This window comes from Numida meleagris, chromosome 6, assembly GCF_002078875.1.
Source record: "Numida meleagris isolate 19003 breed g44 Domestic line chromosome 6, NumMel1.0, whole genome shotgun sequence".
Lineage (NCBI taxonomy): Eukaryota > Metazoa > Chordata > Aves > Galliformes > Numididae > Numida > Numida meleagris.
Window position 1 is genome coordinate 59,320,124 of NC_034414.1, and position 13,010 is coordinate 59,333,133.

The window sequence follows — 13,010 nt, forward strand, 5'->3', positions numbered from 1 at the left end:
CCTCCTGAAGAGATCTCTGCCAAGAAGCTGTGGGTGTCCATGCCTGGAATGGAGGGCAGGCTAGTAAAGGATACTTGAAAACACAAAGCAAAATCAAAACAACCCTAGAAGAGATCACTTCTCTAGGGCAAGTTGGACTAAAACATAATGAAACCTATAAATACGTGGTCGTTGATGCTAATTAGAATGGGGTTCTCAGTAGTGATAATTTGTGGCTAGAACCTCATGGAGTTCACTGTATAACAACAATCTGAGACAAGGATTACTCGGCCTTCAAAGGGCCCTGCTCTTTCTCCAGCTCCAACAGCCTCACACATCCTCTGCCTTCAGCCTTCACAAACATCTGCTTGGCTGAGGATTGAGGCAGATCGTGGAACCAAGCAGAATTACAAACCAGGACTGCACTGAGTCCAACATGGGGCCTTCAGCCCCGCGTCCTGCTTCCAGCTAAGGATGCCAAGGAAGCACTGACAAATGGACCATGCAGAGATGTTCCCCCAAACACTCTCCTGACCTCCAGAGAGTTATAGCTCAGAAAAATCTCTCAATCAGAGATGGCATCTTTGTGTTTACTAGTCGTTCATGTATTTTTCTCTTGTACAAATCTGTGCAGTCGCTTTTCGCACCTACGCAAGCACAACTGAATACAAGAGGAGTTTCAGAGACGTGCAGAGAAAACCACACTTCCTTGTTGCTTGGAGCCTGCCATTTGCTTGCTGCCACCAGCTCTGGTCTGGTGTCACCAACATGCGCGCACCAGCGCAAGGGTGCAAGGGACATGGACGCATGGGGACAAGGTGAAGCAAGTAGGGCAAAGACAACTGACCTGAGCCATTAAACATACTGCCTTTCAGTTCCAGAAAGCAACCCCAAACAAGATGAACACCCATGCTGTGTACAGCACCAAATAATCACAGAAAACAGACAGCTCTGCTCCATTGGGCTGCCACCTAATGAGATCAAACAGCTGAGAGGACTTGAAGCAGCCCAAGAAGTCAATGAGTCACAGAGGTGACACGAGCGGGAGCTGAGGCCACACCTGAGATCTTGCCCACAGACCACCACTGTCGAGGTCACACCACCAGGAATTCTGGTGTGGGTAAGTGGGTTCAGAAATGTAGGACATTTATGCAATAGGGACCGAGCCACAGTCACTGACATCTGCACCACGCTGAGTGCACGATGCTGAACTTGGGGAAGACCTTGCCAACTCATGGAGATGAGAGGAGCAATGGAGGTGGCAGTATCCTGGGGTCGCTTTGTCACCAACAGGGCCCAGCTGCTCTGTGCTTGTTTACCTCTGCTGGCACACGTCAATGGAAACTTCAAAAAAGGAGAAAGAGAAAAGCTGAAGAATCAAGCTGGGCCTTTCTTCTCATCTATTCACTAGAATTTTTCAAATTCTTCCAGTTGAAAAAAAAAAGTTCTGATTTCAGGAACTTTTAACTGTTTAAAAAACAAACAAACCAAATGGAAATAAAACCAACTTGGAAATGAGCAGCTCAGCTCACGGGAAATCTTACATCATTCAGACCAGAGGATCTTGGATGTGGGAAGCCCTACATTAATTTGCCTGCAATCATTTCACCAAAGAGACCAGCTATCACTCTAAAAGCAAGGCAAAAGAGTCACTCTCATGGGCTGTCTAAATCAATTCACATTTAATTTATACAAAAACCAAAACATACTCTAAACTTTCAGCAGGAATCAACAAAATTACCTTGGAATACCTTACAGGTCAGTAGGGAATGCAATATCCTGCAAGGAGAGAGAACTCAACCGCATGTTTTCATTGTCAGGAAGACAAAGATGGATCTGAATCTGTCCCCTCTATCCCTTAACCAGATGACACATCAGGACTCATTCAGCTTTCCTCTGCAGTGGTGTAAATGGCACTTCAGTCTTCCTAATAATCTAGCCTTAGAGGACAAATAAGCGGGGTGTGGTAAAGCCACCACAGCACTCCAGTTTAGAAATGTTTCTAACTCATTTTTATTCTGGTAAAAACTGCTTCGATGAGTTAACTCAAACTCATGCATAGATGCTTGATCATTCAAAAATGGCTGAAATATTAAAAGGAACAACAAAAAAACAACCATCCATCCAAACAAACAAAACCAAGAAACCTACATCCAAGTACCTGAGAGATTCCATGCAACACTTGTCTTTAAGAAACACAAATTTTTAGAAGACTAAGAACAAAAAAACCAAACTAAACAACACAGGTACAAAGACCTTGTTGCTCCTTTCCCGGCTCCTTCTGCCTGTTTCCATAAGAGATGTGTTCCAGCCCTCTGAGCATCCTCGTGGCCTCCACATCCTTTTTGCTGGGGGCCCTGGGCCTGGCTGCGGTACTCCAGATCCATAATTATTCAAGGACAACAGGCACGTTGGAAAATTTTGTTCAGTATTGTCCAAGTGACTTTTTATGAAAAAATGAACACATTTATTTAAAAACAGTCTTCCCTGAAACTTTACTGCTAAAATAAAAGTTCAGAAATATTTGGTTTCTAAGACCTACTCTCTGATGACTATATATGGTATTGGTCATGGAGTCTTCAATGGAAGACGCACTGGTGCTCAAGCTGGTCAGAACTCTTGGGTTGGCACACCAGATTTGAAAAGTTCTGCTAGCCTGGATTTGATAGAAAGCTGGAGAAACTACAAAACACAACACCAGACAACTCCTTGTGTTTATGTAACCATGCCTCCCTACCCTAGTGAGTGAACAGAACCAAGTAACCACAAACAAACAGGACAATGTATTTCCTTGAGCAAGAAGTAGGAATATACTGACACGGCAAGATCCTCATCAAAATGACAGTCTTTTAACCAGGCTAGTCAAGAAAAGACGTTGGGTGTTCAGGGAGCGGAGGTGTTTCAAGAGCTGGTCTTCAAAGCCTTGAATGCCCAAAGAGAGGTTGGTAGGGACTCTGGTGGCCTCTGGTACAGCCTTTTGGTCCAAGCAGGGCTAAATGCAGGCAGGTCACGTTGCTCAGGGCCTTGTTCCAGTCAACTCCCAAGAGTCTTCCAGCATGGAGATCCCACCATCACTTCTCCGGCACTCTCCTTATGAAGAGTTCTTCCCATTTCCAACTGGAATCTCCCTTGCCATAGCCTGCGCCTCCTGGCTCCCAACCCTTTGCTGGGCCCCCCACTCTGCATGTCTGCAGTGGAAGATGGTGTTCAGATCCCTCTTCAGCCTTCTTGTCTCCAGAACAAAAAGCTCATTTTCATCAGCCTTTCCTCTGTTATGCGTCCTTCCAGATTTTCCTCTGCTTTTTCTGCCTAACAAGCCTGCATTAATTCCCCGTAGCACTCCATCCACAGAAGTTAACCCACCACATCTCCATAAACTCTACTACTTCCTAGCTTTGTGTCTGTACATAAAGTTCCAGAGTCCCTTAATTTCTCCACATACTACCAGTGATACTAACAGAGCACTGGGAAAGCCCTCATTCACAGAAGCCTCATCCCACGTCCCAGAGAGCCAGGACCCCAAATGCATACAGCACAGGAGTTCAAGCAAGGACTGGATGTGGAGAGACCAAGGAGGCAAGGAGATGCAGAAGAGGGCTACACTAAAGAGGGATTTGAAAGGTATTCCAGAAGGCACTGATTTTCACAACACACCTTTGGTGAGCACTGGCACCACTGCTTGGTCCCCTCCCCATTTTGATTCACACAGCTTTCCACTCTTTCACAGTCTACTGTCTGTCCTGAATCTTTTCTTTGTACTGCAACACGCTGCAACTGCAACATCTTTTTATGAAGCAACAGATAAGGCAGATAAGAACAAAAAAGGAAACAGCGAGCAGGATATAACCAAAAGCAATGGTACATCCTGCAGAGCTTCCTGTCATCTAACCACTGAAACAGCAAGCCACTTTTTTGTCTGGAGCTTTGCAGCCATGAAAATCAACATGTGTGAAAAACTGAAACTGCAATCGAAAAACATAGAAAAGAATGCAAAACTTACCAGGCTCTAACTTGATTATTTTTACAGCAGCCAGTTCTCCAGTATGAAGATTTCTAGCCTGAAATAAGAGAGTTAAGACACATTCAATTACACTGCAAAGGCATCTCTCAGAGTCTTACAATGTATGAGAAGATATGCTGTGATATGATGTGTTACAAATACTGCACGACGCAATTAGCTGCGAGCAACCTGGGTGAGGACTATCTGGTCTTGGCATCAGCACTGCATCAACCTAGTTGGAGATCTGAAGTGTTACCCGCAGTTCCTTCCAGAGCTTCGAAAACCAACCAACTTTTTGTCAGCAAATGAGAGCTCATGCCTTCAAAACACCACTTAAAGGGCTGTTAAAACTGAGAAGTGCCTGCAGCCCATGCAGACTGGAGTGACGCAGAAGTCTGTGCCACACCATGGGCTGCCAGAACATGCCGAACTCAACCCACCCACATCATGGTGTGAAACCTCTGCGTGCTCTGAAAGTGGAACTGATAGGCAGAAGAGAGAAGCTCTGCAGATGCAGCATGTTCCGTGGGAACAACTGGACATTTAAACTCCTTCCAGCAGACCCTGACTGACTGGTGCGGTCCCCACACTCCTCCAGATGAAGGGGATTGGAGCTCCAATCCAACTTTCCCACCATACCTGGAGGGAGCACTCCGGTAAACTTCCCCATGAGAGCTCAGTGCTGGAAGAGAATGTTACAGCAACCTTAAACCCGGAAAGTTTTATGAAGGGATTTCATTAACACTGTTAACCCTGGTAAAATGAGCCCTAAATCACTCGGGCACCATCACCAGAGCTAAGTTATATTATTTTTGACGTGCAACCTAATCCATTTAGGGACTGTGGCGTTCCCTTTTTGCTGAGCATCCAGAAGTTCATGTCTCTTGCATCTTCTCTGAGAGAAGTTCAGAGTCTTCTGAACACATAAAATCTGGTGAAAGGGTAGATTGTAGAAAACCTGAGGGAAACTGGGCCAGGTGAAATTGATTTGGTAAGTATTTAGGATGAGGATGCAAAGGAAATTTGCCCAAGGGCTGAGCTGGAGAAAGCCACTGCAGAACACAACGCTATTCTCTTGCTTATGGACAAGTCCTCATTTAGCAACAGGTAGAGCAAGAACTTGAAATATGAATCCCTCAATTGTGTCAACGCTTAGTCAAGCTTCCAAATCAAGCTTTCCTACCACTGGGGGAAAACAGAAAAGCCAGCAACAATTGGCCCATTCAAAGTCCCACAGCGCTCAGGTAAGTGCCATCTGTCAGCATGCATGGGAGGAACACTGGCAAGTATGACTCAACCGAAAACAAAGCGAACACGAACAACTGTGCAACAGAACCAAAACATTTACGCAAATCACTGAACAGAGCAATGGCTTTCTGCTAACCACAAAGGAAACCTTTACCACTTCTTTAAGTACCTTCCTACCAGAAATGCTCCGTAGACCACAGCAAAATCATTTGCATTCATCGACATCCAGACGAAGCACATTAGGGAACTTTTTGGTACACCAAATGGTTACAAAACAGGGAGGCGTCCATAAGAGACCAAGGATGTGCTGCCTCCCACTGAAGTCAGGGAACCTCGACTATCCAGCCTTCTACCCCAAACCAGCCAAGCTGTTCAGATAAAGGAGACCAGACTGCACTGCGTATAGAAGATCACCTTCATCTCTGAAACACAGAAAAGACTGTATTCTTTCCTGATATTCCCTTTCCATATAAGCAGTGACTACCACTGTTCCCATCATGCCAAAGCCTGAAAGAATAGCTGCAGACTGCCAAAGGCCCTGTGTACACACACTGCTTGGCTGGGGCGCAAAGGTCCAGGCTGGAGCTCAGTGCATCACTGGCTCTCAGCTCCCACGCTGCACAGGCCACAGAGCTTCACCCAAGAACATCCTGCTGCTATCCAGCATTACCATCACGTTTTTGGCACTTCACGTTTTGGTCCTTCAATTTCATCTTCCAACTCAACGTTTTTCTTCAATGGACACCAGGACCACACACACTATTTAAACCCTACCATGCTAGCACCAAAGGCAAAAATACTAAACATTTCTGTTCAGCACAGCACAGCTGTGACTGGAGGCTCCACTGGGTCCCTCTGGTCCCAGTCTGTCCCAGCACGGACACCCAGAGCTGGTGCCCAGGGCACCTGGGACTTTTGGAGGTCCCAAAGGAGGAGACCCCACAGCCTCTCTAGTCTCTGTGCCAGCGCTCAGTCACCTGCCCAGCACAGAAACGCTTCTGATGGTCAGAGAAAGCCTCCTGTGCTCCAGTTTGTGCCCACTGCTCCTCGCCCTGGCTCCATCCTCTCTGCACCCCCACCCAGGTATTTGCCCTCCCAGGACATGGAGGGGATCCCCTCCTCAGCTCCAGGCTGAGCTGTCCCAGCTCTCGGCCCCTTCTCACAGCAGAGCTGTTTCAGGCCCTGCAGCACCTCAGTGGCCTGGGCTCTCTTCAGTATGCCCGGGCCTCTCCTCTACCAGGGGCCCAGAACTGGGCCCAGCACCCCATGTGCAGCCTCACCAGCACTGAGCAGGGGGGAAGGATGCCCTCCCTTGACCTGCCAACAATACCTGGCCTAACGCAGCCCAGGACACCATCAGCACCTTTAGCAGCAAGGGCCCATTGCTGATACCCTTGTTGGGATGCTCACAGGTACAAGAACTGTATCAGATCTTCTGTCTGGAGAGTCACGTTGCAAGCATTCAGCAAGCTTCCCAGGACAGCCACCTGCCCCTAAGTGTGAATATCACCTTTTATCCCTCCTTTGACTGCACCCACTTTACACAGGTACCTACATCTCTGTCTGTTGCCACCTCTTGCTTCTTCAGCCTTTCTCCTCCGTACCTTTCTGTCAGCTGAAAACTTCATCAGTAATGAACGGCGGTTATCTCACACATCACGAAAAACAAAAGATGGCGAAGGCTAAAAACTGTTTCCCCGTGGTACACAGTTTGCATTGCTGTGCTGTGTCAAAAAGGACGGCGCAGTACTGAGGGAGCCACCGACAGGAACGTGCTCCATCCACTGCCCTCTTCATGAACCAATCCTGACGTTTTACCAAACACGAAATCTGACAAAACTCACCCAATTCCTACAATATGTAACGCAGCTTCCTGACAGCCTGTCCTGACACTGCAGACTAAGAGACCACAGCCTGGCGCTGGCCCAGCTCCCTCCTGTGCTGGAGCCCACGTCCCCGTCAGCTCCCCGCCGCGCTTCCCACGCTGCAGAAGCACGGCCCGACTTCCCCGACAGATCGGAGGAGGAAGCCAGAGCCTCTGCTGCCGGGTGGCACTGATCTTGTTCTATTTCATGAGACTCAAAACCAAACATTATGTTCTGCATTGCTTAGAACGAAAATTAAAACGACGGGATTTTGGCAGAATGACTGCGGAGTTACAGCAGGAAGCTTGACTGACACAAGAACAGGACAAGAACGAGGGGATGTTTGAGTGGGGGGAGCCACAGAATTCACCTTCAAATCACAGAATCATTAAGGTTGGCCTTAATTAGCTCTATGTCACATACAGCACATATGCACTGAAAGAAGGGCTAAGTGGTCATGCGGTCACCTCCTCTTCAGCTACCCCACAGCTGGCTATGGGAGGAGTGACAGCACCCCAATGAGCACAGCTCCTCCTACCAGCTACACACTAATCTTACAGAACAAGAGAGCTTGTATTCTTTTTTTTTTGTTTGTTTTTGGGGTTTTTTTTGTGTCCCAAACTCAAAAAGCAGAGATGCAGTACCAGGAGGGCTGGGGGTTTGGGTGGACAGAAGTAGGAGAACTGCTTTATGCACACATCTGAAGTTCAAGTTTGTGTGCTCAGCCTCCTTGTCCAGCTGCTTTCTTCTTCAGCACCGAGGAAGAGAAGGGCAAGATTCAGACACCAGTGCTACAACCTCCAAATCAGTATTTTCAATTTCCATGGTGAAATATCCCCATATTCCTATGTCTGTGTCTGATCTGCAGCCTTGGGTCAACCGTCCAGTTCACCAGCAGATTCGTTTGTTCAACTGAGGCGTCATTTAATCTAATCAGAACTGCAGCTCCTGTGGCAACTCTCCCACACACCCCCACGTTATTCATTCCTTGCCAAGCTTCACTCATCAGTGACCATGATGCTTCGCTGTCTCATCTGCTGCTTGCTTCTTCTCAGCAGCTGAACACACCTCCCAAACGTCCCCTGACTTCCAGCCACCAAAATGGAAGTTCAATCATCTGCTTTCCAGCTTCTGACTCTTTATAACTCTTAATTTGCTCTACGCTGTTCCACAATTCCCAGCATGGATGATGGGAACAACTTCCTTTCTAAAACCGTGTAACTCGAGAGCTCCTCACAAAACCTTTAAAAGCAAAATGAAGTTAAACCCGGCTGTGTGAGTCTAGAATTGCTATCCTTCACAAAAGAAGGACGCTGCAACCTTTTGTAGTGTCGTACATCAGCAAAGCACTTTTGGAGAAGAAACCAAACTCTCTGAAAGCTCTAAGAAAACAACCCTTGAACATCTGCAGCTAAAGGTTAACGCAGGCACAGAGAGCAGAGAGTCCTGGCAGCTCACAGCTGCAAAGGAAACAAGCAGCTCCCATTCTCCCTGCTTAAGGCCTGGCCTCAGGGTCAGTACGGTGCAAAAGCCAAAGGGCCACCTCCTCGGGCTGCAGGCTGTACCCCTGTACCTACCTCCTACCTAGGAGCACGTACCAAGCCCACCTAGGCGAGACTGCTGCAGAATCCTGTGCGTATTTTTGTTTGTTTGATATGAAATAAACCCAGCCCCGTAATATATAGAAAAACTTCATCCCAGGCAAACTCACACAGAGCACGGGGCGGGATAAAGGCCCTTCTGCTCAGCACTGAGAGCATCTCCACCGCAGACGCCGAACATTTTCCCCTTGACGCAGTTAGCTCTGCGGAAACTTCACAAGAAGAAACGTGATGGGATAGCTTTAAGGAATGGAGCAAAAGAGGGATGATTCCACAAAATACTAAAGCAGATCTTACTGGGTGGGTTTAGATTTGTTCCAGACAGAAACAACTGCACTTCCCACCCTGAGCCCCCGCAATGCCCCGTTAATCTCTTAAGGCGTGCCGAGGCGGCTCACCTGTAAAGCAGCCATCAGTCTAATCTGAGCTGTTACAAAATAATACCTAAGAGCACCTTCTTATTTTCAGGGCTCTTTCTCTTCTAGGACGCAGAAAGAGCCAGAAGGCAATTGCTGAATCTGCCATTTTCCAGCTGGATCTTTCATTGAGAGCGGTACCAGGCTCTTTTATGGGGAGAAGGCACAGAGGCTTTCAGAAGCCACTTCCCTAACAGAGACTTTACAGATTCAGCACCCTGAAAGAGAACCATCACAGCTATCATCACAGCGCTTTCCAGAATAAGCTAAGAATAAAGATTCACATGCTAATTTTACTTGTGTCAGTGAGTTCACACTGCCATTGCCATTTCTTCTTCAAAAAAGTGGTCAGGCACTGGAATGGGCTGCCCAGGGGGGTGGTGGGTCACCGTCCCTGGATGTGTTCAAGAACCATTTAGATGCTGTACTGAGGGACATGGTTAGTGGGGAAATATTGGTGATAGGTGAATGGTTGGACTGGATGATCTTGGGGGTCTTTTCCAACCTCAGTGATTCTATGGCTCTATGACTTCAGACACTTTCCTACTCAAGGCCAATCAGGCAGTGAGGGATTAGAAGCTCATTAATGGACATCAAGCCAACTCCTTTTATTCTTGCACAGAAAACAGGCCCAGGACCTGTACCAGCAAAGTGCCTTTCCAGCTCTGCCACAGACCTAAGCAGCCAAAAAACATTCAATTCTCATTCCTGCCAATCCCTGCTGAAGGACAAAGACCTATGGCAATGTGGGTAACAACAGCAGCAAAGCAAAGCTCGGTGCACATCTCAGCAGCGTTCAGAGGGAAAAAAATAACACCACCGAAAAAAAGCGGCTGTATGCTTCCAAGTTGGTTGTTCTCCTTGTGATCCTCCTATGAAATTTTCTTGGCAGGTCATTGTTTGCAAATATTTGGCTCAATCTTTCCAAAATTGAAAAGCTAAAGCTAGAAATAGACCCTGACCACAAAAGTGCTATTTAGCAACTAATGCAGGACAAGAGATACAAACAAATACCACATGAGAGGGGGGGGGGAAAAAAAGCCAAATTTTGATGCAGTTGGAGCAAAAGCAAAAAAAACAAACACAACTTCTCAAGTCACAACAGTGTGAGTAAGATTGTTTTGGGAAGCTAATTGAAATAGCTTGCTCTCCTGCAGAAGAACAACAGACATTGCAAGCACGTGAGATGACACAAATCAAAGCAAGCCCATGAAGCTATGGACATACTTAGAACTGTGCACACACAGCTAACAGCTTCACTGGTTGGGGTGGAAGTAGGGGCAAATTAGGAATAAATAAATAATTAAGAAAAGATATCTTCAATCATATTATTAAAGCACACGCCACAGTGGATGTTAAAAGGGTTTCCTACATAAAAGGGCTATAGAAGGGTAGAAAACACATATCAAGACACAGGAAAAAAGATTCCCCCCAGTTTTATGGATTATAAATTCAAGCAACATTAAAAGACTGCACATCTTATAGCAGCAAGGGCATTTATTTATTCCGTAGAGATGAAAGAACTAAGGGACCTGTAATCCAAAATACACAAAGAAGAGCAAGAGAAGAATCAAGGAGTTGCACTGACAGAGCACTCAGCCTCAGCATCCCTACCAAGTCAAGGCAGCACCATTCACCCCACCTCATACACTAGAAACCCACATGATAGACACCTATATCATTTGCTTCAGGGAAGCTTTGAGGAATTTCTGAGAATTTGCACATAACAAGAACAGGATTGCTGAGCACTACTCAGGAAATCAATGACTCAGGTCCAATGCACTTGACTGTGCTTTCCCATCACAAAAATAAACCAGCAAAACCCAAACATCTTCTTTCTAGGTTAGGAGGAAAGCATGGTTTTGAAGGAAAAAGCAAGCTGTAAGCCCCTTCTGTTCCATAAAAGCACTGTAAGACCATCATTTGCTGTGTAAGCAAAAGAAGAATTCTGCACGAGTTACCCCACAAGAAGCTATGTCCCTTCGGCAGAGCACAGTGATGGAACTGCTGCTCCTATTTTACAGAAGAAACTGCAACTCGCCCGCTGCAATGCTCGTACCACCACCTCAATCACCAGGAAGGCTGCTGGACAGCCTTGCAGATGAGCCACGGCTAAACACCCACGTGCAGGCTTTGCTGGTGGTGTTTTTTAATTAAAACCACTTTGCCTAGAACTGCAGCATTTCGTGGTGTAACGGAGCAGTGTGTGCAAGCTCATTTTTTTTAACTACAGAGCATCTGAGCAAACCCCTCTGGACATGAATGCCCCACGCAGGTTTTTCTGCAGGACCAAGTCTTCTGAAGCACGGGCACAAATCTTCATTAATCCCTTTTCCTTATTGTCATTTATCTGACAGAATGCAGGTGAAAAACACAGATTTCAGTAGCAAACTTGAACGCCATCGCTGTTATTCTGTGACTGCCTCCTCAAATTTCAATTCCTCAAAAATACACCAACAGCGAGAGAACGAGAAGGAACCAAACAAAGCTGCCTGTGTGAAGAAGAGAGATCTGGGTGTTTCGTTCGGTGTCATCACTACATAAAACAGGGACCAGAATGGACGGAATGAGTAAAAAAAGAAGTTACGTAAAGCAAAGAAGACAGAAGAAAACTAGTTCAACAAAAGGTTAAGCACAAAATATGGCTTGTACTTACAGCGAGTGCAGAGAGGAAATACAGTCTGTAATAAAGTGGTAGCGTGTCTTTCTGGATTTTACAGCTAACTTATCCCCTCACACCTTATTTTAGCACAAGAGGAGGGTTTTGGTGTTAGGGTTTTTGTTTTTTTTTCTCCATTTTTCAAGTTTTAAGTCGCTTCCTCGACTTTGACTCATCCATTCATGCAAATGAAGCAACTAGAACAGAAGGAACAAGCATTTCTGACAGCTTATTCTACAGCTGTCAAACCCCAGTTTCGCTTCAGCAGCCTTGTTCCAACCCACGAGGCCGCTGACTTCCCCAGCTCACTTGCTCTTTAACACATGGACAGAAATCCTGCTGCTCAAATAACGCACACGCTATGAAGTTATAATATTACAGTACCTAGGCCTTATGACTGAACTCGTATTTTAAAGAAAGAATTGTTTTCCCCAATTTGAATGCAGTTGAAAAGATTTTCCATCTTGTTTTTCCCCTTTGTTTCATGACGTATGCAAGATTTCCTCTTAGCATGAAGTTCCTAGGATATCCCCAGTTGGAAGGGGCCCACAAGGATCAGCCCAGCTCCTGAGTTACTGCATCTCAGCACTAACTCAGCTGCCACACATATGTATTCTCAGCATCCTTCTTGTCCTAAGGACACTCTGATGGAGGGCTGACGATCCGCACATCTGCTTAATGGAAGGAACAAGATCAGATCCTCATGAAATAAAACATTAAGCTGTGGGCTTGGTTTTGTTTTCTTACGTAAGACAGCAGCCAAAATACGGAAAAAAAAAAGCAACAACAAAAAAAAAAACAATTCCAAAAAGCAGACCTGTAAATCAGAACAGATCCCGACCGCATCCTTAAACAGAAAGCCAAAGTTGTTACATGTAATATTACGCTTGCTATAAGGTATCTCGAAGACAGGATGCACCCTGCAAGTCTATTCCACCTGCAGGAAGCTTAAGATAACTTAATAGCCCTGCTCTGCACAAAGCCACTCACGCAATCAAAGGGCAACCACGCAGGGATCACATGCAAATTCCACTTGGGGCTGCCCTCAGCCAAAGAAAATGATGCGCACGGGTGAAGTAATGAAATCAGAAACCATGAGAGAGTAGGAGGGCCAAAGCTGTCACGTCAAGATGAACTCGGCGCCCACTGAGGCTGCACGGCATCGGAGCTGTCGAGGACACAGCTGGCCCCACACCTTTCCCGTGGCAAACGGAGTGCCTGGCTGACATGCAGCATTCCCCG

At 46.4% G+C, this 13,010-nt stretch overlaps 1 protein-coding gene across 9 annotated transcripts in view; it reads right to left on the reverse strand.

The window, feature by feature from the left end:
* Positions 1–13,010, reverse strand: part of MAP4K5 (mitogen-activated protein kinase kinase kinase kinase 5) — a 58,455-nt gene that overhangs the window by 36,171 nt on the left and 9,274 nt on the right. For 5 of the 9 annotated variants that reach the window (XM_021403536.1, XM_021403534.1, XM_021403535.1 and 2 more), the window contains exons 1-2: positions 7,072–7,347; positions 3,980–4,037 (exon numbers count right to left, since the gene is read on the reverse strand). In XM_021403536.1, the coding sequence (XP_021259211.1) occupies positions 3,980–4,037; positions 7,072–7,332 (319 nt within the window). In that variant the 5' untranslated portion in view covers positions 7,333–7,347. Of the gene's footprint in view, positions 1–2,235; positions 2,318–3,979; positions 4,038–7,071; positions 7,348–13,010 lie in introns of those variants that run through there. The other 4 variants (XM_021403541.1, XM_021403539.1, XM_021403537.1 and 1 more) reach the window with 2 other exon arrangements.